Genomic DNA, 25,254 nt, shown 5'->3' with positions numbered 1-25,254 from the left:
AAACCAATATCTCCCTATCCCCTGGCCCATTTGTCTGAAGAAAGGAATGTGCTTCCTTCAATACCGGGTGATAATATCTTCACATGGCTCCTGTTTCACCTGAAATTTGCACATCAGTAATACTGATATATAGGGACATATAAACTATCTTTACCTGAAAGTAAGGTGAGGTGAAATTGGGTTTTACGTCGTGCTTGAGAATATTTCGCTCACATGACGACGTGCATGCGTGTGTATGTGTTCGTGCGGCTGCTTGTACTAGCCCAGACTGCTGGTTTTATAGTGCTAGCCCACTGAGATACCATGCGGCAGTGAAGCATGAATACCCCACTCAGACACATTATACTGACTCCGAGCCGACCAGTCCTTGTTATACCCATTATTGCCGAGCGCCAGGCAGGGACCAACAAGTACCATATTTTAACGTCTTTTGGTATGTTGCGGTCGGGGATCGAACCCGCGACCTTCCGCTCTCCGGGCACATTATACTGACTCCGAGCCGACCAGTCCTTGTTGTACCCATTATTGCCGAGAGCCAGACAGGGACCAACAAGTACCATATTTTAACGTCTTTTGGTATGTTGCGGTCGGGGATCGAACCCGTGACCTTCCGCTCTCCGGGCGGACGCTCTAACCACTACATCACGGAGACGGTCTTACCTGAAAGTAACTGAATCTTAACAAGATAACCTGTACCTGATTCAAATAAATAGCAGTGTGCGAAATTTATGCCGGTCCTATGGTCCCTGGATAGTAAAAATTCATCAGGACCACTAAATGATACGTTTGCAATGGTCCTGGTAGTCAGTGAATTTTGTATTGATAGTTTAAGTAAATCTATGAATGTTATTTTGGACCAGTGAAGTGAGTGAGTATGGTTTTACGCCGCTTTTAGCAATATTCAAGGTTTATCATGGCGGGGAACATCAGAAATGGGCTTCACACATTGTACCCATGTGGGGAATCAAACCCGTGTCTTCAGTGTGATGAGTGAATGCTTTAACCACTTGGCTACCCAACCGCCCAGACCAGTGAAGTGCAGACTGGACTACTAATTATTGTCCACTCACTGGTCCTGTGGTCTAGTGGGAGATTATAAAAGGTTTCTTTTCCTGAAATAGCGCAGTCAGCAATATTCAAGGTATAGAATGACACCTAGTAAATTAACATGGACCAGACAATCCAGTGATCAACATTGTGAACAACAGGCCTTGCTGCCAGACCACAATGACCAACTATCAACCAAGTCAATGGTCCTGGGCCCTTATTCTCGTAACGTTCGTAGCCCTTAGAATTCTTAACTTTGATCGTAGCCAATGTGTTAAGAATGGGCTTAAGAAGTTCGTAGGGCTACGAACGTTTCGAGAATAGCTAGCCTGAACACCTTTAGTTGCCACTCATGCCCAGCATAATTTGCTGGGCTCCAGTGCTAACGCGCAGTCGTTATGGGGAGACTATTGGAGTACAATGACATGCCATTATTATAGGATATAGCGCACATATCCACACACTACTACATGCTCAAGGTGCTAGAGTGTTCCCTTGATCAACAGATTCGTTTTTCTGGCATTCTTTTAACCGACTCAACTCCCTGGGGAGTATTCAACTCATTCAGCCTGTTAGGCGCAGCGAGTTATCACACAACCTCCTCCTCACAAGCTACCCTTTGCATCTGACTGAACTGGGACACATAGTGACAGTATTTTGTCGAATGATACTGCACGTTACTATACCCGCAACTATAGTCTGTTTGCAGTGAAAATGTTCCGATGAATTTCACTCTAAACTAAAAAGTAAATCGATTAAAGGGAAATTAAGATTGCGAATCCTCATAATTTTACTTTGCCAATTGAACATTCAAATCTCAGAATTTTATTCAACTTAGGATAAAAGTTGTTCAACAAATGATCATAGTTTCAAATCGCTATTATTGGTTTGTATTACAAGGGGGTATGCACATTAAATGAAACACCGAGAACAAGTAGGGCTGGTCTAAGTTAACGCTCATCACGTACCGTATGTGCATTTTTTTCACTATTCCATCTACTGCGCTTACCCCCTTGTAATACAAACCAATAGTAGTGATTTGAATCTATGATCGTTTGTCGAACAACTTTTATCCTAAGTTGAATAAAATTCTGAGATTTAAATGTTCATTTGGCAAGGTAAAATTATGAGGATTCACAATCTTAATTTCACTTAATTTGATTTACTTTTTTGTTTAAAGTGAAATTCATCGGTACGTTTTCACTGCAAACAGACTATAGGTGTCTGCACGTGTTCGTGTGTCCACCATCTGGCCATCTACCATCGGATGAGCAGTTTCTTTGAAGTGCACAGGGTTGTCATGTCACAGAGCATCACGCTCACTGCCTAGACAATACCCATGAATTCCTGACTGCAATAATTTTTCATGGAAAAATGACAAATGTAGGGTCCATACTTTTGGTGATCACATATAATTTGTGTTTTTGTTATATATTTTTTAACAGAAAGGGGGTTGATGGATATTATAAATAAAACATAACATCACACAAGAGAGTGGATTCTTATGATACTTACAGCAAAGTCCATGTTTAAAGTGCTTTATCCACAGAGAAAGTACATCACCATTTTCTGTAACCTGAAGATCATAAAGTATCAGTTTCAGCCATCATTGTCAGTGCTTGAAAAATACAATTGAAGACAGATAGCTAATTAAACACTGAAACTAAATGGAGTCAAGGTATGTATGGCCAAATAAAAAAAATAGGTAGGTAGGAATATTTTCTTCTTTGTTTTCACATTTTTTTAAGAAGTAAAGTACAAACTAATAACACATTTATCAATGTGTAATTGTTTATTCAACCAAGCTTGCGGCCATCATGTCAACTTTCTCTATCAGAATGACCGATGTCCGTTGATGCCGGGAAAAAACAATGGTATCTGAAAGCTTATTTTATTCATACCTCTTAAAGAAACATAGGGTCGGCACCAGAATTAAAGGGTCGGTCGGGTAATCGGAACTACAACATTATTTTTTTTAGACCTATGTGTTTATATACAGGTAGCATAAAACATTAAATGTACATAGTGAGGTGAGGTGAGTGTTAAGTTATATGTCATGTCTGGAGATGTCCTAGGAAGACTCAGATAACATGAAACTGTGGTGGGAGACGAACACTTTATTCCATGTTGGTTTTGCCTTGGCCTACACAGACGCACGCTGCCCATGGACCAGTCGTTGTGTACAGACTCTTAGGGAGTAATCATTATGCAACATCTCCCTTTCTTTAGAAAAGTAAAGATAGCAATTAACACACTATCCCAGCAAACAGTTTAAACAAATGCTAAACAAGTTAAAATGAACAAATTAAAGTCTATATCTCTTTCTTGAGAAATTAAAAGTCTTTGCTAATAAGCAGGACCACACGTCATATCTTCCTCCCTTTTTTTCTTTTTAAGGCACAAAGTCCCTGTATCGGGGTGGTGGTCTGACCACCCTGCCTCTCCTCGTTCTGATCTCATGACCAGGTGCTGTGCCATGAACAGAACTGTCCATGATCCTAGGAGTGTTCACAGGAGTGTTCACATCAAAGTCTACAGGAGTTTTCAAAAATTTCACAGGAGTTTTCACAGGGGTTTTCACAGGAGTGTTACCAGGGGAGTTCACAGTTGACTGAAACTCTTTCATTGACCTTTCATCCATTCTCTGCTCTTCCAAATCCAGTTCGACATCTTTAGTCTCAGGGGCAGCCTCTTGAGATTTTCTTAGATGGCATCTATTTCTCCAAGAGATCTTCCATCTTCTGTAACGCATGTCATAATGATCGTTACATCCACTTGTTGTTCTACAACAGCTTTCTTCCATTTCTTTTGTCACGACTGAATGGCTTCACCCGAACTACATCTCCATCTCTCAGTTCTGAAAGTTCAGCTGCACCGCGATTGTAGTAGTAAGCTTTGTTTGGACCTCTTGCTTGAAAAGCGGCAGGGACGCTTTCAATAGTTTTCGCTGCAGCAATCGACTTGACGCTGGTAGCTTCGCTCTCGCTCTGCTTCAAACAACCTTTGAACTGGCGAAGCTGCCTACACCGCCAGTCGGCACATTTCTTAAGTCCAATAGGGCTGTGAAAGGGGTCTGACTGTGCATGCTGAGACTTACTCATGAGTCTCTTGACGATCTTCACAGCACTCTCCACTTTCCCATTCGACTGTGGGTACCTGGGTGATGAAGTGATATGATCAAACTCGTACTCTGTTGCAAATGTATGGAAAGCTTCAGAATTAAAGGGAGGTCCATTGTCTGACACAATCTGATTGGGAAGTCCATGCCTCGCCAAATGGGATTTCAACTTTTTAATGATTTCAGGTGCCCTTTTATCATGCAGTCTGTCAACCTCAAAATAGTCCGAGTAGTAGTCAACAGTGATCAAAAAATCTTTTTGATCAAACTCAAAAAGATCACACCCTAGTTTCTCCCATGGACGACTAGGTATTTCATGACTGACCAATGGCTCTCCTTTGATCCTGTTGCAGCGTATTGCAAGTATCACACTTGCTGATGAAATCTGTGAGGTCAGCGCCATATTGGGCCAATACACAGACTCTCTGGCTCTTCTGATACAACCTTGTATCCCCAAGTGACTGTAGTGAATTCTTTCCATGATGCCAGGGCGGATACTGACTGGCACAACAACACGCTCACCCTGGAACACTATGCCGCTTTTGAACAGAGAGCTCATCGCGAAAAGGGGAAAAAACCTGGCACACCATGGCACATCATCTGACGACGCTGGCCAGCCATTCCTGAACTCAGATCCTTCAGTATCGCCATTGATTTGTCTTCCACAGTTGCTTTTGTAACTGGTCAATTCGCTCCTCAGATATTGGCACATACTCAACCATGTTGATGGATTCAACGCCAAGCTGTCTGACATCGCGACATCAACAGCAAACACATCTCCGCATCATCAGTCTCAGTATGTTTCACATGTGGAAGATATGCTCTACTCAGAGTGTCAGCAAAGAACATTTGAGATCCCTCTTGTAGATGACCTCAAAATCGCATTTCTGAAGTCGTAACATCATGCGTTGGAGACGCTTCGAGCACACAACAGACTTTTGCGCAGTATTGACTCCAATGGCTTGTGGTCCGATTCTTAACGACCACCTTCCGTCCAGACAGACATACTGTTCAAATCGCTCCATGCCAAAGACAATCGCCAACATTTCTTTCTCTATCTGAGCATATTGTTTCTCAGTGTTGGTCAAAGATCGAGATGCATATGCTACAGGCTGACCATTTTGGATCAGACAAACACCCAGTCCATTTTGTGATGCATCACACTGAAGGCTTGTCTCAAGGCCATTGTCAAAGTACTTCAGTACAGGTGGTTCAGACAGAATATGTTTGATTTTTCCAAACACTTGCCATGAACTTGCTCATCCCACCTGAAGTTCACATCACTTTTCAACAGATCCCTCAGAGGTGCAGTCACTTCAGACAAGTTGGGTACAAATTTCTGAACAAAGTTCACCATCCCTAAAATGTAAAACTGAATACCCTGCTTATCCAAGCTGGTGTGGGCATGTTTGTGATTGCTTCAACTTTCATGTGATCAATCTTTAATCCATCCGAGGTTACTTACATGTCCCAGATAAGGCACCTCGGGTCAGTTTCAGTTTCAGTTTGGATCTGTTCAGTTTGATATTTCTGTTCCTGCATCGATCAAGGAACTTGGACAACTTCTCATCATGATCTGGGCTTCAGCCACTTCATAAGTGTCTCCAACACCATAGATCAGAACATCATCATGTACAGCACGTGACTCTATCCAAACCACATATTGCCTCATTCAAACGGGCGCTGAAACTCCTCAGGTGCTGGTGACAACCCGAATGGCATTCGTGAGCCAACGGTAACGGCCCCCCAAGGTGTTTCAAATGTTGTCAAGAAACTGCTTTCCTCCTCAAGCTGGATATGCAAAATCCATTTTAGCATCTGCTAAAGTAAAGCACTTAGCGTTTGATAATTCCGCAGAATGTCATCAATTGTCTTTATTGGATAATGATTCCTCTTGAGAGCTTGATTCAGTGGTTTAGGATCTATGCAAATCCTTATCTTGTCAGTACCCTGTTTCTTGACCACAACAAGGGCAGAGATCCAGTCAGTAGGAACATTCACAGGGGTGATGATCTTCAGATCAGCCAGTCTTTCAAGTTCAGCCTTGAGTTTCTGTTGTAAGGCAAGTGGAAACTTACGACATGGTAGCTGGACTGGTGTCACAGTCTCATCTACTTCAAAACGCCAACAAGCCATCAAGTGTGCTCCTCTCCTCAAATACATCCTTGTAACGACATGGATTATGTCCGTGAAGGTCCAATCTTTGCTAACTCTGTAGAAACATCCCCACTACCTGAGATCTGGAAAATGTTCTCAAAGTTCACAGTGATTAGCTGCATTTGTTGAACAGCTATTGCACCAAGTATTGGTGGTGAGCCTCTGTCCCTCGCTATCAAGAATTCAATGGTGTATTCACCCTGATTCCTGGGATTTTTGACAGTCACTCACACTTGCCAACAGTTTGAGATTTCACCCATTGTACATTCAAGAGTAGTATTGACCTGTGTTTCCAACTTTCCAGGTGGGGATCCTGAAACACATTAGCGTAGATAGTCTCTGGCAACACATTGACAGTAGATCCACAATCTAGCTGAAATTTGACCTCAGTTTCCTTGATGAGGAGGACAGCAAAATCTTCCGTAGAATACTGTTGACTTTCACCATGTAATTGAACACTGTTCACATTTTCAACATCCACTGATAAAATATATTCATCCTCAGTATCCTCATCACTCAGTAGTTGAACATTGGCTTGACTCGACTGGCACACATAAGCAAAATGATTTGGTCGTTTACATTTGTTGCAAATTCTTCCCCATGCTGGACATTCCTTCCTGCCCGAACACATGACTAAGCGCCCACAAAATTTGCACTGTAGAGACTGATCACTTCTGGTAGTCAATCCAGGTTTAGTTTCCTTTCCTTTGGGTTTTTTGTAACCTCTAGTTTTACTGATAGCTTGCACATCCTCAGTGTTTGATAGAGATTTTAGTCTAGCAGCTGCTCTCTCATGGGACCTACAGATGTCAATACAATCTTTCAGTGATAGGTTCAAGACTGCAGCAGTCTCTTTGAAAGTGGAGTTATCACAAATGCCCATCACCATTCGATCCCTGATGAGACTATCTTCAAGCTTCCATAATTGCATGTTTTAGCTAGAGTCCTAAGTGTTGCTACATAAGTATCAACAGATTCAAAGTGTTCTTGATTCCGCTTGTTGAAATTGAACCGTTCCCATGTTTCATTGGTCTCGCCAATGCAGTAAGCTTCTAGTTTGTCCAATATTTTCTCGACTTTCCTCCTATCATTTTCACTGTCGAACTGCAACCCATCCAATATGTCTAGAGTCTCAGAACCAATACAAGTTAACAGCGTAGCTGATCTGCATTCATCAGAATCTGTCTTTGTTCGAGAAGCAAGCTCATAGTTTCCCCACATTCGCTTGAACTTTATGAAATTTCTCACAAATCGCCTTCAGATCAAGCTTAGGAGGCAAAGGAATGTTCATAGGTAACGTGTATCACTTGTGGTGAAGGAATATTTCCACTTTCATCAGCCATGATTGAGTAGTAGTAGCAGTAGTTTCGCTTTGTCCATATATTACTCAATCTTAACTAGCAATATAATCAGGATTCACAGAAACTCCGTTAGTCACAGATTCAATATTGTCACACAAAACACCGCATGCTCTCCACTATCGAAATTAGGTGACACTGAACCACGTGCGTCTCGGCTCTTTCAATCAAAAGATATTCAGTCAGTAATGCACAACAATTTGTAAAGTTTGTCAGGCGTACTCACTTCTGACACCATGTTAAGTTATATGTCATGTCTGGAGATGTCCTAGGAAGACTCAGATAACATGAAACTGTGGTGGGAGACGAACACTTTATTCCAGTGAGGTGAGGTTTAATGTTGCACTTAAGATTATCTCGCTCATATGATGATGTATGTGTGTGTGTGTGTGGCTGCTTGTACTAGCCCAGACTAAACCTGGTTGTATAGAGCTAGCTCACTGAGATACCGTGCCACAGTTAAGAATGAATACCCAACTCAGACTGACTGACTGAGTTTAATTTTACGCCGCTTTTAGCAATATTCCAGCAATATCACGGCCGGGGACACCAGAAATGGGCTTCACACATTGTACCCATGTGGGGAATCGAACCTGGGTCCTCGGCGTGACGAGCCAACGCTTTAACCACTAGGCAGTACTTATCTAAGGACATGACCCAGTTAGGCTGGCCGCCATGGGTTCTGTGTGATAGTGTAATTTGAATTTACTGGTTTGACAAAAGTAGTTGTTTTATAGAGAAAAATGGCATGAATGTTGAGGTAATTAGTCACCTGCAGAGTGAGTGAGTTTAGTTTTACACCGCTTTTAGCAATATTCCAGCAAAATCACAGCAGTGGACACCAGAAATGGGCTTCACACACTGTACCCATGTGGGGAATTGAACCAAAGTCTTTGGTGTGATGAGCGAATAACCGAAAGACTACTCCACCGGCCCAATCAACCCCAGAATCCTGTTAGTCGCCTCTAATGACAAGCATTGGTTGCTGAAGACCAATTCCAAATCAGATTTCACATTAAATATTTGGGTACCAATTGGGCGTTTTGATCAGTCTGGGATGGTTCCGACTTTGGCCGCTTTGGTATGTGACAATTGTGTAGTTCTTGTATTGAACTATTCACCGCTAGACGAAGTCGAGTTCAAAACCACAACTTTCATAAAAAAATGTACGAGGTCAACACCAACAACAGAAACATCAAATGTCGATCTGGTGTTCACCACAATGATTTATTCTACCGTAATGTTGGGTCATGTTTTAACGGTCGGAACCAGTCGCAGATAGGGACCATGGGCCTAATAAATATACACCATGCATGCATCTTTCTCGTTTGGACAACAAAAATGAAACCATGCATTACATGTATCGTCCATATTAGTAGGATTTTGTATCGTCCACGTAACTTACCACTTCTGTCTTATGAACACTCGGACGTAAACAGATAGGCTTTGGTTTCGGACGTTTGCGTTCGGGTTAAACCAAAACGGCTAAGCCACAAAAGGGCCGTTGACTGACCTCCCTCAAAACGGCCAAACTTGTTGAGCGATCAAAGGTTATAATTTAAAATGTAAAATATGTTTCTGATTCCTTTTAATTTCACTTTAAAATTCCCGAGCATATAACATACAGTATACTGCCAACACCCATTTTAGTACTCAGGATTCGGGGGTCTATTCTGAGTATTCAGATGCCACTTGCAACGGGAGAGGATGAATGAGTGAGTATTGTTTTACGCTGCTTTTATCAATATTCCAGCAGAATCACGGAATTATCCACATAGGCCGGAATTGTGTTTTCAGCGCAGAATGTATATCTTAATATCTTAACATTGAATCTGCGTACTAAATACGACTGTGTGTGCGTCCTGAGTATCATATCCTGCCCTGGGGCGGTGGGGTAGCCTTGTGGTTGAAGCATTCGCTGGTCGCACTGAAGACCCGGATTCGATTCCCCACTTGGGTACAATGTGTGAAGCCTATTTCTGGTGTCCTCGCCGTGATATTGCTGGAATATTGCTAAAAGCGGCGTAAAACCATATTCAGTCAGTCAGTCTTAGCGCTACAACATTCGTAGGCCTATGATGAACTATAGGAAACTGTGCTCTAATGACAGGACCTGTACTTGTCTTCGCTCTGAAAGCGTGTAAAAGCATGTAAAATACGTTTATCGTCCCAAACTGTGTTCCACAGGAGATATTGGCTTGTGTGAGAAATCGGGGCCAGGTATGCACTTTTTTTATTAATTTCATTATTCATCCTCTGCAAGCCTCGCATATTTTTACTTTCATCAACGAGTGATCGGGTGAGATTCTATTTATCATCACTAATGACTCTTCATTAATTTTAATGAAAAATGTACATATCTGGCCCCGATTTCCTTTGTAACTTTATCAACTCGTGATTATATATTTGATATCAAAAGACACGTGCGTGAGATTCTCTATAACTCATCACGATATTGGTCTCTTTCATGTTAAAGTCACTTCAGTTTGGGCGTCCAACGTCACCGCGAACACAGCTTTCGAGGCGTAGTTACGTCGAAGGCCTAGGCGTGATACGAAGCATGATACGAGAGAGCAGTTTACCGCACACGTTCCAAAATATTGGTCTCGTTTTGGTAAGTGATGTACAAGAACCTCTGCTTCAGTAACGGGTTGTAAGTTTATATAAGTTGTCAACTAAAGAGCATATTGCCATTGTCAGCAGTATTAGAGTAAGTAGTATCAGCATGCTTGCAAACAAAACAAACAAGCTTTAGCTAGCTCGCGCTATGGCGTAGTTTATGACTGTCATCACTGACCACTTGTACTGCAGCCATGTGTCTTCGTGGTTATGGGTCGGGGCGGTGGGGTAGCCTAGTAGTTAAAGCGTTCGCTCGTTACGACGAAGACCCCGGGTTCGATTCCCCATATGGGTACAATGTGTGAAGCTCATTTCTGGTGTGATATTGCTGGAATATTGGTGAAACCGGCAAATACCATAGTCACTTCCGGTTATGGGTCATTACGGAGATAGTCTTCAGTGTGAGATGATATGGCAAACATTAAACCCACAACATCGAGTAAACTGTCTTATACACGGAAAAGGACCTAGAGGTCTACAAACACAGTTATGGGAACGAATAGCCAGACCGTCCTCATATGTCTTTACCATTTCTAATCGCAATCTTACGCTCGGCAAGTGACTTTCGGTAAACGGGCCGTAGGGTAGCCCCATTGATTAAAGCGTTCACTCGTCACGCCGAAGCCCCGGGTTCGATTCCCGTTCTAACAGAACGGTCCGAACTCGCCTAAGATCGGTTGGGTATATAGCCTGACGACCTATTTGACATCCTTTGTTATCCACAGAGCGCAAAGAAGCACCACTACCTTGGTGTCAAGCTCGAATTTGAAGTCCTGACAAAGGCCATCATGGCCGCGTTCAGGATGGCGATACAGAAACACTGCATATACACAGGGCAGAGTAAGTGGGTGAGTGAGTTTAGTTTTACGCCGCTTTTAGCAATATTCCAGCAACACGACGGGAGACACCAGAAATGGGCTTCACACATTGTACCCACGTGGGGAATCGAACCCGGGTCTTCGGCGTGAGAAGTGAACGTTTAACCACAAGGTTACCCCACCGCCCTAATGCAGAGCAAGTACCGTTTGTGGGTACACTTGACACTTGACCTTGTGACGATCAGACAAAATCTGAACAAAAACACAAACCCAGTCTTCATCTCGGGACATTGCTAGGCCATTGTGCACGTGCATGATTTCTTACGCCATGAGTGAGTGAATTTAGTTTTACGTCGTTTTTAGCAATATTCCCGCCGGGGACACCAGACACGCATTGTACCCATGTCGAACCCGGGTCTTCGAACGAACGTTTTAACCACTTGGATACCACACTGCCCTTTACGCCAAGAGGCGGAGCAACACTACCTTGGCCATGAGTCCAGATCTCAATACCATAGAGCATATTTGGAACATCGTGGGTTGCAGAATACACCAGAGAGATCCTCCAGTACAAATATTGCTATATTGGAACAAACCCTCCATCAAGGATGTAATGCATTACCTCAACGTCAAATTCAACGACTAATACAGTCACTGAGCAGAAGGGCCAGAGGTTATTGCAGCTGGCGGATGTTACACCAGATATTGATATCGGTAGATAAAAGATGTGAAGCGGATGTCATCTTTAGGAGGGGGGCATCAATAAGATCGACCTGGCTGTATTGGAGCTATGACGAATACCTTGCAATTAAGGCACCATGTCTGCACCCAAGTTACAATACCCTACATGTTGTCTCAGGTTTTTAATTAAAACCCCAGACTTTGTAAGAATAAGTGTGCATTAACGTGAGAAATAACGACTGGACAAATGCATTAGTGGCATAGTTTTAATATGAAGTTAAGGGATCTAGTGTCACATGAAGTCAAGTGATCCTCACATAATGTCAGGGTATCTGTCACAGTGTTTGTGTGTACAGTATCCAATTTATAAAGATTGTGGTCACTGAAGCAGAAACTTCTCTTGTGGAATTGGCTACCTCAGAGGTTGTTGGCTGTTGTTTACCAGTAATGCTCAAGTACAATGTACTGTCCCCAAAGTAAATTATTTTACACAGTGATCGTCTTCATGAAAGCTTCTTCACACTCTTTGAAGCTACTTCACACACTCATGAAAGCTTCTTCACACTCATGAAAGATTCATGCACTCATGGAAGCTTCTTCACACTCATGAAAGCTTCTTCACACACATTCATGAAAGTTTCTTCACACACTCAGGGAAGCTTCTTCACACACTCATGAAAGCTTCTTCACACACTCAAGGAAGCTTCTTCACACACACACACTCATGGAAGCTTCTTCACACACAGACACACTCATGGAAGGTTCTTCACACACAGACACACACTCATGGAAGCTTCTTCACACACACACTCATGGAAGCTTCTTCACACACACACACTCAGGGAAGCTTCTTCACACTCATGAAAGCTTCACACACTCATGAAAGCTTCACACACACATGAAAGCACACACTCATGGAAGCTTCTTCACACACACACACTCATGGAAGCTTCTTCACACACTCAGGGAAGCTTCTTCACACACACACACTCATGGAAGCTTCTTCACACACACACACACACTCATGGAAGCTTCTTCACACACATACACACACACTCATGGAAGCTTCTTCACACTCATGGAAGCTTCTTCACACAGAGACACACACTCATGGAAGCTTCTCACACAAATGGAAGCTTCTTCACACACACACACACACACGCACACACACACACACACACACACGGAAGCTTTTTCAAACCTATGAAAACCAAAGGCTTCACCTTCACCCTTTCAACAAGGTACATGTTAAGGTGACCTGACTCTGTAGTCTTTTCAGTTGACCTGATGGTGTAACTGTTTCCTGCGGGGAAAGTGTGTCTCAGTGTCACGTGATCATGTAAACACCATCCATCACTAACAACACTGATCAGGTTTACTGCCACTGTGACATCTCAGGTGCTTCTTCAGGGTACCTGCTCGTGTAAATTCCTTGCCACACTCATTACACTTAAAAGGTTTGACACCAGAGTGACATCTCAAGTGGATCTTGAGGTTACTCGATTGCGTAAATTCTTTCCCACACTCATCACACTTGTAAGGTTTCACACCACTGTGACATCTCAAATGCATCTTGAGGTTACCCGATTGTGTAAACGCCTTTCCACACTCTTCACACTTATATGGCTTGTCCCCACTGTGACACCTCATATGTTGCTTCAGGTCACATGACCCTGTAAATGCCTTCCCACACTCCCCGCACTTATACGGCTTGTCATTGTGACACCTCATGTGTAGTTTCAGGTCCAAGGACTGTGTAAACGATTTCCCGCACTCAGGACACTTACAAAGCTTGACCCCCGTGTGACGAATCATATGTTGCTTTAGGCTACACGACTCTGTAAATGACTTTCCGCACTCGCCACACTTATAAGCCTTGACTCCCGTGTGCCGCCTCATGTGTTTATGCAAGTTACTTGACCCTACAAACGCCTTCCCACACTCACTACATTTATAAGCCTTGATATTGCTGTGGCTCCTCATGTGAGCCTGAAGGTTTCCAGATTTGGCAAATGCCTTCCCACACTGACCACACTGATATGGCTTGACTCCAGTGTGACACCTCATGTGCTGTTTCAAACTCCCTGATACAACAAACGCCATCCCACACTCACTACACTTGTAAGGCTTGATACCACTGTGGCTCCTCATGTGTATGTGAAGGCTTCCAGACTGTCTGAACGTCTTCCCGCACTCACTACACCGAAACTGTCGGACTCCGGTGTGACAGATCATGTGACGCTGAAGCTCTGATGCTTCTACAAAAGCCTTCCCACACTCACTACACATATGTGACCGGACACCAGTGTGATACTTCATGTGTTTCTGCAAATATTTTGCTTGCGCAAACGTTTTCTCACACTCGGTGCACTTATAAGGCTTTACTCCATGAAGTTTCATGTGTGTTTCCAGGTCATGTGACTTCATAAATGTTTTCCTACACTCATTACATGGAAAGGGTTTGGATCTTCTTTGACAAGTCATGTGTGTCTTCGGTTTACTTCCTGAATTCAGCTCCCCCTGACACTGAAAGTCGGAAATTTCCTGTGGCTGTTTATGTTTCTGGGCATTATTTGTTCCTCCTGGAGCCGCTTCACATCCAGTGTTTCTGTCACCATTAAGGACACTGTTACTGCCCTCTTTCGGAATCTCTGTCTGCACCACAATGTCAGGGCTGTTAATGCCCTTTGCGTAACTCTTCTGTTTGTTTTTCTTGGGACTATTTGTTTCTGTTAACGCTTCTTCACATCCAGTGTTTCTGTCCTCATTCATGTCACTGTTATTGTCCTCCTCTTCAGGCTCTGTCTTCACCACAATGTCAGAGCTGTTAATGCCTTCTGCATCACTCTTCTGTTTCTTGGGATTATTTGTTTCTTCACATCCAGTGTTTCTGTCCTCATTCATGTCACTGTTATTGTCCTCCTCTTCAGGCTCTGTCTTCACCACAATGTCAGAGCTGTTAATGCCTTCTGCATCACTCTTCTGTTTCTTGGGATTATTTGTTTCTGTTGACGCTTCTTCACATCCAGTGTTTCTGTCCTCATTCATGTCACTGTTATAGTCCTCTTCTTCAGGCTCTGACTTCACCACAATGTCAGGGCTGTAAATGCCCTTTGCGTGAGTCTCCTGTTTCTGTTTCTCCATCTCCTCAATAAACTCATGGATGTTAACGCCCTGAGTGTTTACTATAAACCTCAACTGAGCTGTCAGTCTCCCTCCATGCATCTTCTCCAGATGTTTCCACAAGAGCACCACAGATGAGAAACCAAGGTCACAGGTATCACATGGGTACATATCTGGAAATGGAAGATCAAGATAAGGCATACAGTAGTAAATCTGTCTGATTCATTTGTAATGATAAACATGGTCAGCTACGAGAGAAGCACATACCACTTCTCTGACAAAGATCAGGACATCCACAGTCTAAGCAACTTTAGGCTCAGTATTATTCGTTACACTGCTATACTGAGTCTAACAAACCCTAGTAGAAGGTCACGTCAGCTAACCTTTTGAATTGACCAATCAGAACACAGCTTACCAGCTCATAACCGTGAAATTTAACATTCGCGCATACTTTTACCTCGAAAACGTTTGTACTGGAACGATTTCTTATTTTCCACACAATCGCTTCCAAGTGATACACATGGAGGATGCCATTATCCACAAGAGTGAGTAAACAGTCACTGAAAATAGCGTTTTTCAATATTCCAGGATGTCATCTTGCAGAAATAGAAGCTAATAGTAACCATGTCATCAGAAACCCCTAAGCAAGCGCACTGTCATTTCATCTTGCATTGCCATTTTGTTAACAATAGCCGTTGTCTGATTGGTTAAATCTGTTCGGCCATCTCGTGATTGGACGGTCATAGGTCGCTCAAAAGATAGCTGATGCGACCTTCTACTAGGGTTTGTTAGACGCAGTATAGCAGTGTAATGAATATTACTGAGCCTAAGCTTACTTAGACTGAGGACATCCAACAACTGACATATTTAATTCAAGATGTCAATTCTTACAAGAAAATATCATAACGTTATTTACCTTCTGTGTGGCCCTCTGGGAGTTTAAGTTGCCTCTTGATACCAAGGTTCTTAGCATACTTGTGTCCATACCATACAAGCAGCTCAGTACCCACACCAATCTCCTTGTACACTCTGTAGTAGATATGACCTCTGTATTGAAATGCTGTCAGATTCTGTTCCTCCTCCGTACGAGCACAGTTGACATATCTCATCCAGTTGGCCGTGCTGCAGTTGTGGCCATCCACAAAGTGGGAAGGTTGTCCATCTGTGTGTATCTGAATGAAAGAAAACAGGAAATAACAGGGGGGGGCTGTGGTGCAGACTTAGAGGATATTATATGAGTGCCCATGTAGTGTTGGGAATGGTTAAAATCTCATAATTGATGATTGGTTTATTACAACCGATCAATCATTGAAAATAATTGGTTAGCGTCATTTATGAATTTTCCTGGTTATTTTTGTTTATAAAGCACAAAACATAAAGAAAAAACCATGTAGTTCTTTGGGTTTTTTTTGTTGCAAATTGCACATCTTTAAAGAATGACTAGTATGTTAGGAACATAAATTTCTTGGGGTCTTAAAGATAAATTCAATCATGACTTGGAACGAGCTTGTAGTGCTCATGAAATGTAACAGACAAAACCAACCTTGTGAAAAATATTGTTAATGCAAAAAGTGTTCCAGAATTGTTTGTGTTCGATTATGAGAAAACATGATCGATTGCTTGGTCGTTTAGCCACTGCGACCAATCTTCGATTATTTCAATTAATCGGATCACCACTATGCCCATGTCATACCATGTTTATGACATGAGTGCCTAAATGTTGGATATACCAGTATTTAGGCATGAGTGTCGTAAAAATAGTAGGGTATGACATGGCACGAATATTATGTTCTATTTATAACCAAAGTTGTCAAATTGAGGAAAATAAACCCAAATCTACTTTCAAACATAGGCTGGCTACCCGCCACCGCCACATGTAGAACGCAACGTCACAGAAGAAACGTGACGTTATAGCATTGTTCATGATGTCACGTCACCATGACAAAGTGATATTTTGCCCTAGGGCATCAAAAGAAAAATATGAACCCCTATATTTTCAACCTCGTTGGTAATAAACTGTATTTCTGTGAGTGAGTTGGACTTTAAACAGTCTATCGTGTATCAGTTATGTCCGAAGTAATGCAGGTTCTATACATTAAGTCGAAACAAACCTTGATATTCAATCACTTTGATTCTAACATTTTGATAAAAGATTGTTTGTTTCTAGCATGCCTTACAGATGGAACTCTGGTAATGACACCTATCATATTTCCATGTAAGTGTGTGCGTTTGTTTATGTGTGTGTGTGTGTGCATGCACGTGTGTGTGGTTGCTTGCATCAATCTGGGCTAATGCTGGTTTTGTAGTGCCAAACCACTGAGACAGAGTGAATGAGTTTGGTTCGGTTACATCATGTAGTGTCAGTTTAATGTAGCAAGAAAGCCCAAAGTGAGGCAGATCTCTGATGTTTAACACTTCAGTGAAACTAAAGAGCAAAGATATGCTCCTGAAAAAACACTGAAACATTTGAGAGTGAACCAAGATTCGAAACCACATTCCCAAGTTTCTGGCATGCTTAGGGGATACAACTCAGCTCAGGTAATTGTGGGGGTGTCGGGGTAACCATGTCCTTAAAGCGTTCACTCGTTACGCCGAAGACCCCGGGTTTGATTCCCCACATGGATACAATGTGTGAAGCCCATTTCTGGTGTCCCCCGCTGTGATATTGCTGTAATATTGCTAAAAGCAGTATAAAACCAAACTCACTCACTCATTCACTCGGGTAATCATGGTGCCTTGGAGGACTGAGCTGTATGAGATAGATAGATTTACAATGCTACTGTTGAGTGGTCACCTGTCATAGACCAATAAAATGTTAACTTGACAGATGGTACCTTTAAGTAGCCTCGACTTTCGACTGATAGAAATGCTTAGCAAGGAATCACATATTTATAATTTCATAAAAAAAGTAGATGGCAAGGACTAGTCCCACTAACCATGCTTACAGAATTACTTTCATAAAACAATGCACAATCATTAAAAATTGTATTTAATTGAAATTCTAAGCAACGCCTGTCTGTGCTTCATATTTTCTGTATAGTATGACATGGAACCACATCAGGGACTATAGTGACTAAGTCATTTCTTATTTCAGTGTTCATTGGTCAGATCACATGTATGTTTATCCAATCACTAATTATTATTATTATAGGATATTTATATACTGCACATATCCACCCAACTAGTACATGCTTAAGGTGGTGATGGTATTGCATTGATTTGAAGTTCCAGGGATTTACGGGACGCAAATTCCTGCATCCTATACTCATAAAAATTGACAATGGACACAACGAAATTACTTTGCGTGTCTATAGGGGCGCACAAAAAGTCCAAATACTTTTCACAAAAAATTCCAATCAAGTAACAATAAGTTATCACTGAGTTTGTTACCAGCTGGGCTATGGTATTATTTGCAATTTACTGTAACAATGTGGTGATCATGATACACAATACAATAACAGTATCAATAGTAATGTTTAACTTTAATTGCCTTGGACCCCCATTTTGTTGTCAAGGACCCCTGAAAAGGAAGTGGGTTTATTTGACTTATCAGTGTCAATAAAAACATTATCATTTATTATAGACGTAAATCGTAGGGGTGAAATGGTATTCCGTGATATTAATAGAACCTATGCATTTTTAATTCGGTTTGGCATACTGTAATGCAATCCAAACATTCGGTATTTTCGGTTTTAGTACCATCATCGTATTAACCTTTTTAAAACCTTTTCTAAAATATCTAGAAATCTAATCATTTTGTTAAAATCTATTCATTGCTTTGCTAGTCGGCCACTATTTTCCTGGAAGTAAGTTCTCATATACTGAGCCGAAACAGACTGAACCGAAGGCCTTGTACCCAGCGTTCGAAATAGCTACTGGCCCGCTAGCCAAATACCAGCTGATTGTGAATCGGGCTAGTAATGTATTGTTAAAGCTATCCCGACTGGCTAGCTGAAAATCTCAGATAATTTGTTCGTTATTTAATACACATGAATATGATGAAGTCAGTTATTAAGGTTTCAAGCTTATCTGTTGCACTCGAAGTGAGCTGCACATTAAAGCAGTGTTTTCTCCAACCTGTATTTAAGGAATAAAGAAAGAAATCCTAGTTTTTTCTGTTTGTTTGATTTATATTGTTTCCAAGGGGCGACAATAACTTGCCATCTTCTATTACCAAACATCACACCAATTTTGCCCGATACGCATTTTGATATTGATATTTTGCAGGGCCAGTGAAGTATGATGTGGGCTAGCAACAGTTTTATTTAACTAGCCCTCCTGGCCAGTAACTTTTCAAAATTAATTCATACACTGCTTGTACCGCAATACGCACCACACCATGGTAAGAGTGTACCATTTCACCCTTAATAAATTGACTTTGGTTTTCTTTCAATCCTATTATTTTTAGTTACTGGATGATGTTTGGGAATCATTATCATAACAAACTAGATTTGGCAGCCAGTTTGTACAATAACTGAAACATTAAGGTGTTACAGAGACGATCCTAATGTATCTTTGTTGAAGAATGTGTGTTTATATGTGTGTTTATTAAGTGTGGTGCAGCAGAGATTGTGATCAAGTATTCTGGGATATTATCTGGGTACCCATGGATAAAACAACAACAAAAGCAGAAAGTAGTCCCAGTGAATTGCTCTAGATCAGTGTCCCTCTCTGATGAACTGGAAAATAATCAATTCAAATTGGGAATTATTTTGGTCATGTAGACTTGGGGGCCAAATATATATGTGTTTCTTCTACTCCCCACACATGGGGCGGTGGGGTAGCCTAGTGGTTAAAGTGTTGGCTTGTCACGACGAAGATCTGGGTTCGATTCCCCACATGATATATGGGTACAATGTGTGAAGGCCATTTCTGGTGTCCCTCGCCGTGTTATTGCTGAAATATTGCTAAAAGCGGCGTAAAACCACAATCACTCACTAACTCACTATTCTCCACACATACTTGCCAGCTGTATCCTGATCTTTGAGCAGTGGCCTCATCTTTGATTGTGTCTCCCTCGTACGGCCCGAAGCAGATGCGTGGAATCAAGTCCTGCGATGCCCAAACTCCAAGTCCAGCTCCTGGGATCCCAGACTCCTCAATCTCCAGACCAACGGGCATTGTTTTCCATGCTCTGTCTTCATTTTCAGACATTTCCTGAAACATCACCACAATACAGACATCAATACTTATGGTTCCATATTCAATTGTCCATAAACATATATGGCTCTCAAACTGCTGAAAGTTTATTTGAGTGATCCTTGCAATCTAATTTATACAGAAGATAATTTGGGTCAATAACTAAATACATTTATTAATGGCGTTGTTGAAAGTGTCATGATTGAGAATGCAAATTATCAAAAGGCCAAAGCAGATGCCATGCCGGAGATTATAACCCTTGGCTTTGTCCGATCAGTATCCAAGCAAGATGGGATCACTTCAGCAGACAGTGTTCAGTAGTTTAAAGGAATGGTATGGCTTCACACTGCTTTTAGCAATATTCCAGCAATATCACGACGACAGAGGCCCACAAAAGAATTGGGCTTCGAAATGTGGGGAATTGAACCCTGGTCTTTGGCATGATGAGCCAACGCTTTAACCACAAGGCTACCTCACAGCTCCTAGTTTAAAGAAAAACACTTGATATCTAAATATGCTCCCATTTCAAAAGACGTGTGCTTTGATTATCACCCTGCAGTTTACATGGCGAATACCTGTGTCTGCCACTAAATACCTGTGTGTCTGCTTACACACCTCGAGCTACTAAAGTATTCTGGGAGTGAGCCACAAACTTATTATCATCCAACAGTATACATGCTAAATACCTGTGTCTGCCACACACCTCGAGCTACTGAAGTTTTCTGGGAGTGAGCCACAAACTTATTATCATCCAACAGTATACATGCTAAATACCTGTGTCTGCCACACACCTCGAGCTACTGAAGTTTTCTGGGAGTGAGCCACAAACTTATTATCATCCAACAGTAAACATGCTAAATACCTGTGTGTCTGCAACTATGAGGAGAGGTCCATGTACTGTACAGTCCCCTTCATACTCCTTGCTGCAGTCCTCGCAATCTGGTGAACAACGTGGGAGTTAACATATTAGTACATGAGAGTACATTGGTATGGCAGGACATTTGTCTGAACACAATTATGTGCTTCCTTCAATACCTTACAGGGAGTGAGTGAGCAGGGGTTAAATGTTTTAAGTAAGTAACTTGTCCTGACTAATTTTCCACTTGCCCTGATTTTATGACATAATTATGATGATCAACATGGTATTTGATGTTAATGTTTACTGGACTATTTATTGAAAAGTGATAAATAGCAAAGAAAGACAAGAGTCATCAGAAGATGACATATCCCCCCGGCCCCCACATCTTTGAAAGAACAAATCATCTGACAGTTACTTAAAGTCCAGCTTGATTTTAGACTAAGTGCAAATCGTTTCCATGGAAATCATGAAAAAAATAAATGACAAAAATCTGCAAATAGCAAAAGGCACCACTTTGGGATCTGCCTCACATATCTGCCAAGTTTTGCTGAAAGATATTAAGAAGTTTTCCAGTTGTGTTCCGGAAACGAAACCCATCCCTTCCTTTTTGAGACTAAGTCCGAATCATTTCCATGGAAACCGAGAAAATAATAAATCACAAATATCTGCAAATAGCAAAAGGCACCACTTCAAGATCTGCCTCACATATCTGCCAAGTTTTGCTGAAAGATATAGAGAGGTTTTTGAGTTGTGCTCCGGAAACGAAGCCCACCCCTCACTTTTGGGATTAAGTCCAAAATGTTTCCATGGAAACCGGGAAAAATAAAAATGCCAAAAATCTGCAAATAGCAAAAGGCACAACTTTAGGATCTGTTTGATATATCTACCAAGTTTTGTTGAAAAATATTGAATGGTTCTTGAGTTATGCTCCGGAAACGAAAGCAATCCTTACTTTTTGAGACTATGTCCAAAATGTTTCCATGGAAACCGGGAAAAATAAAAATGACAAAAATCTGCAAATACCAAAAGGCACCCCTCATGGTTCTGTTTGATATATCTACCAACTTTTGTTGAAAAATATTGAACGGTTCTTGAGTTATGCTCCGGAAACGAAGCCCACCCCTCACTTTTGGGACTAAGTCCGAATTGTTTCCATGGAAACCGGGAAAAATAAAAATGCCAAAAATCTGTAAATAGCAAAAGGCACCACTTTAGGATCTGTTTGATATATCTACCAAGTTTTGTTGAAAAATAATGAATGGTTCTTGAGTTATGCTCCGGAAACGAAGCCCACCCTTCTTTAAGACTAAGTCCAAAACGTTTCCATGGAAACCGAGAAAAATAAAAATGACAATTATCTGTAAATAGCAAAAGGCACCACCTTAGGTTATGTTTGACATATCTACCAATTTCGGTTAAAAAATATCGAACGGTCTTTGAGTTATGGTCCGGAAACAAAATGATTACGGACGGACGGGCGGACGGACGGACAGACGGACAAGGCGACGACTATATCCCACCGCATTACATGCCGGTGGGATAATAACTCTACTTTATAATCATTGCAAAATTTAATAGCTACATTCTGAGCAGATATGAAATTAAATCAAAGTTTATTTACAGTTTGAAACCATAAGTGGAAATTATCTAGCAGCCCACGGACAAGTAAGATACCATTATTTGATTGCCCGAAATGAAAACTGACTTGTCCCGGGCGTCGGGCGATGGGATTTTTGAACCCCTGGTGAATTTAGTTTTACGCCGCACTCAGCAATATTCCAGCTATATGGTGGTGGTCTGTAATTAATCGAGTTTGGACCAGACAATCCAGTGATCAACAGCATGAGCACCGATCCACGCATTTGGGATATGATGACATGTGTCAACCAAGTCAGCGATTGACCACCCGATCCGGTTAGTCGCCTCTTACAACAAGCATGGGTTACTGAAGATCAATTCTAACCCGGACCTGCACAGGTACAATACCTAACACAACACATGATACCTGAAACCAAACATCTGCATCCTCCAATACTTTACATGACAACTACATTCCAACAAATGGTTGCTTATAAGTTATATGCCTTAACAGATCTTGCAAAATTGAGATAAACACTTGGTTTGATGGTTGAACTGAAATGAATATTGATGTTTCCAACAAGGTATATGATGTACCTTATATCAGGATAGACCCCTGAAAATCCGGGTTAGAATTTGTCTTCAGGAACCAATGCTTGTAACGAGGTGACTAATGGGATCGGGTGGTCAGACTTGCTGACTTGGTCATTGTATCCCATTGGATTTGGCCAACAAACAAAGCCAACATATATCTGTGTACCTGGTGCTTTTACTGCTATAGTTGATCGATACAGCAACACAAATTCACTCACTCATTCATTCTCTTCAATACACATGACGTTGGTGGTGAGTGAGTGAGTTGGGTTTTACACTTTTAGCTATATTCCATCAATACCACTGCAGGAGACACCAGAAATGGACTTCACACATTGTGCCCATGTGGGTATTTGAACCCAGGCCTTCGGTGTGATAAGCAAACGCTTTAACCACTAGGCTACCCCACCGCCCCTGACCTATAGGGAAATGTTACTTACACAACAAGCGATCATCGCCCGGCACCTCAACGTCCATGTAGTTATTCTGTGGCATCTCACATTCTGGACGGGATTGAGTTTCTTCACATGGTTCCTGCTTCACCTGAATTTAAAACATTCATCATTCATTACCTTGGGTAGTATTCCTCCATCCCATAAAATCTACCCTCGCCCCATTTACCATTCCTAGTTTGGACAGTATTCTAAAGACAGGCCACTATAAATTAGCCATACCACCTGATCACACTCATGTACTAATTGTAACATGGCATTTGTTACTTTGAAAAATCTCTAATTTTAATATTTGAAAAATCTGGTTTACACTGTTCAGACTTAACAAACGTGTGCACAAAATAACCTCAAAATCTGATAACATTAATTACTTGTGTGTTTACTTGTTCTGGGATTTTCTGTGCAGTGTGTGTTTTATCTCTTAGGGCCAGTTTCATCCGGTTCATGAAGCGGGTGCACCAAGTTGAGGATGCTTGAAACGACGAGGGTAAGCTGAACTCATCCTTCTTCGCCTTGTACTCTGTCAGGGCCCGGAGACGGATCATGCTCCTTGTGACGGTGAGGCCATGTTGTCTTTTATCCAATACCCACTCGGCAAGGATGTCTTCAAGTTGGATAAATGGCGATAAAGTAAATCGCCTTGATTGTTTGTTCTTGGGCATCTCCATCAGCGATGCCTTCTCTTTCCTCCAGTTTCGGACCTGCCTCTCGTCGATTTCAAACTCGCGTGCAGCAGCACAGTTGTTTGTTGCCTCAGCTCGAGCGACAGCTCGCAGTTTGAAGGAAGCATCGTAGGCGTGGCGTTTTCTTTTAGGACCCATGATGAGACTGTCACTTCCATAAAATATGCAAACGTTTATGATGCATCAACTCACCAATTTTCTCGATGCAACATCTCAAGACTGACATTGACAAGAGCATCAAACATTGCCGCCACAATATTCGTATTGAATAAACTATAAACACACTGAACAGACATCGATCACTACTCACAGGCTTCACAACTCCGCTAAGCTCCCACACCTTGACAGTGTTTTGTGCATACTATAAAACAATAGCAATTGGCCCCGTTAATATCACTGCTCATTTCCTTGTGTATCGCTTGTGCACGAACAACAGGAAGCAACCACTGTCTTCAGCGTATGTGACGTCACCGGAAACAGCTGATCGTTGGCACATGTCTCTTTGCAAATGGCGACCAGATTATGACTTGCCGTTGTCGTGGGTTGTTTTGTTTTATGTGTACGTGTTTATTTGTGATTAAGTAGGCACGTGTACGATAAACGTTAAAATGACAAGGAGAATAAAATGTTCAAATAATGAAAACAGTACAGTTTATTTTACTGATCATTTACAATAGAGATCTAGTGGCTGTAAACTTCCAGCAAGATGTAAAGCCGTCCTGGCGTTTCTGACAGAGCACGGGTGACCTGGTGATCGTACTCCCATACTTCAACATGGCTTGTCGTAAGAGGCGTCTAACCGGATCGGGTGGTGAGGCTCGCTGATTTGGTTGCCACGTGTCATCGGTTCCCGATTGCGCAGATCGATGCTCATGCTGTTGATCACTGGATTGTCAGGTCCAGACTCGATTATTTACAGACCGCCGCCATGTAGCTGGAATATTGCAGAGTGCAGCGTAAAACTAAACTCACTCACTGACACGAGTATGTATATCGTCACGGCTATTCTACTGCGAGGAAGAGCATCT

General features: G+C 41.9%; 1 protein-coding gene and 1 long non-coding RNA gene across 3 annotated transcripts; both read right to left on the bottom strand.

Moving 5' to 3' along the window:
• Positions 1-64: 64 nt before the first annotated feature.
• On the bottom strand, positions 65-9,157 carry LOC124280855. The gene is made up of 3 exons (XR_006899787.1): positions 9,086-9,157; positions 2,563-2,623; positions 65-99 (listed from the first exon to the last, which is right to left on the bottom strand). It is a non-coding gene; the product is annotated as an uncharacterized LOC124280855 (long non-coding RNA).
• Positions 9,158-12,564: 3,407 nt separating this feature from the next.
• On the bottom strand, positions 12,565-24,719 carry LOC124280851 (zinc finger protein 502-like). Of its 2 annotated transcripts, none has more exons than XM_046716841.1 (7): positions 23,927-24,719; positions 23,532-23,634; positions 20,923-20,999; positions 19,884-20,078; positions 15,838-16,093; positions 14,798-15,094; positions 12,565-14,665 (listed from the first exon to the last, which is right to left on the bottom strand). In XM_046716841.1, exons 1-7 carry the CDS (start codon positions 24,362-24,364, stop codon positions 13,155-13,157), a joined length of 2,877 nt encoding a protein of 958 aa, XP_046572797.1. In that variant the 5' UTR covers positions 24,365-24,719; the 3' UTR covers positions 12,565-13,154. The 2 variants fall into 2 exon arrangements, with proteins under 2 accessions (XP_046572797.1, XP_046572796.1); XM_046716840.1 differs by having other exon boundaries at positions 23,915-24,718.
• Positions 24,720-25,254: the final 535 nt, after the last annotated feature.

This window comes from Haliotis rubra, unplaced genomic scaffold (genome assembly GCF_003918875.1).
Source record: "Haliotis rubra isolate DU_JTF1 unplaced genomic scaffold, ASM391887v1 Scf275, whole genome shotgun sequence".
In the NCBI taxonomy this organism is placed as follows: Eukaryota; Metazoa; Mollusca; class Gastropoda; order Lepetellida; family Haliotidae; genus Haliotis; species Haliotis rubra.
This window is presented reverse-complemented; position numbering and strand designations above follow the sequence as displayed.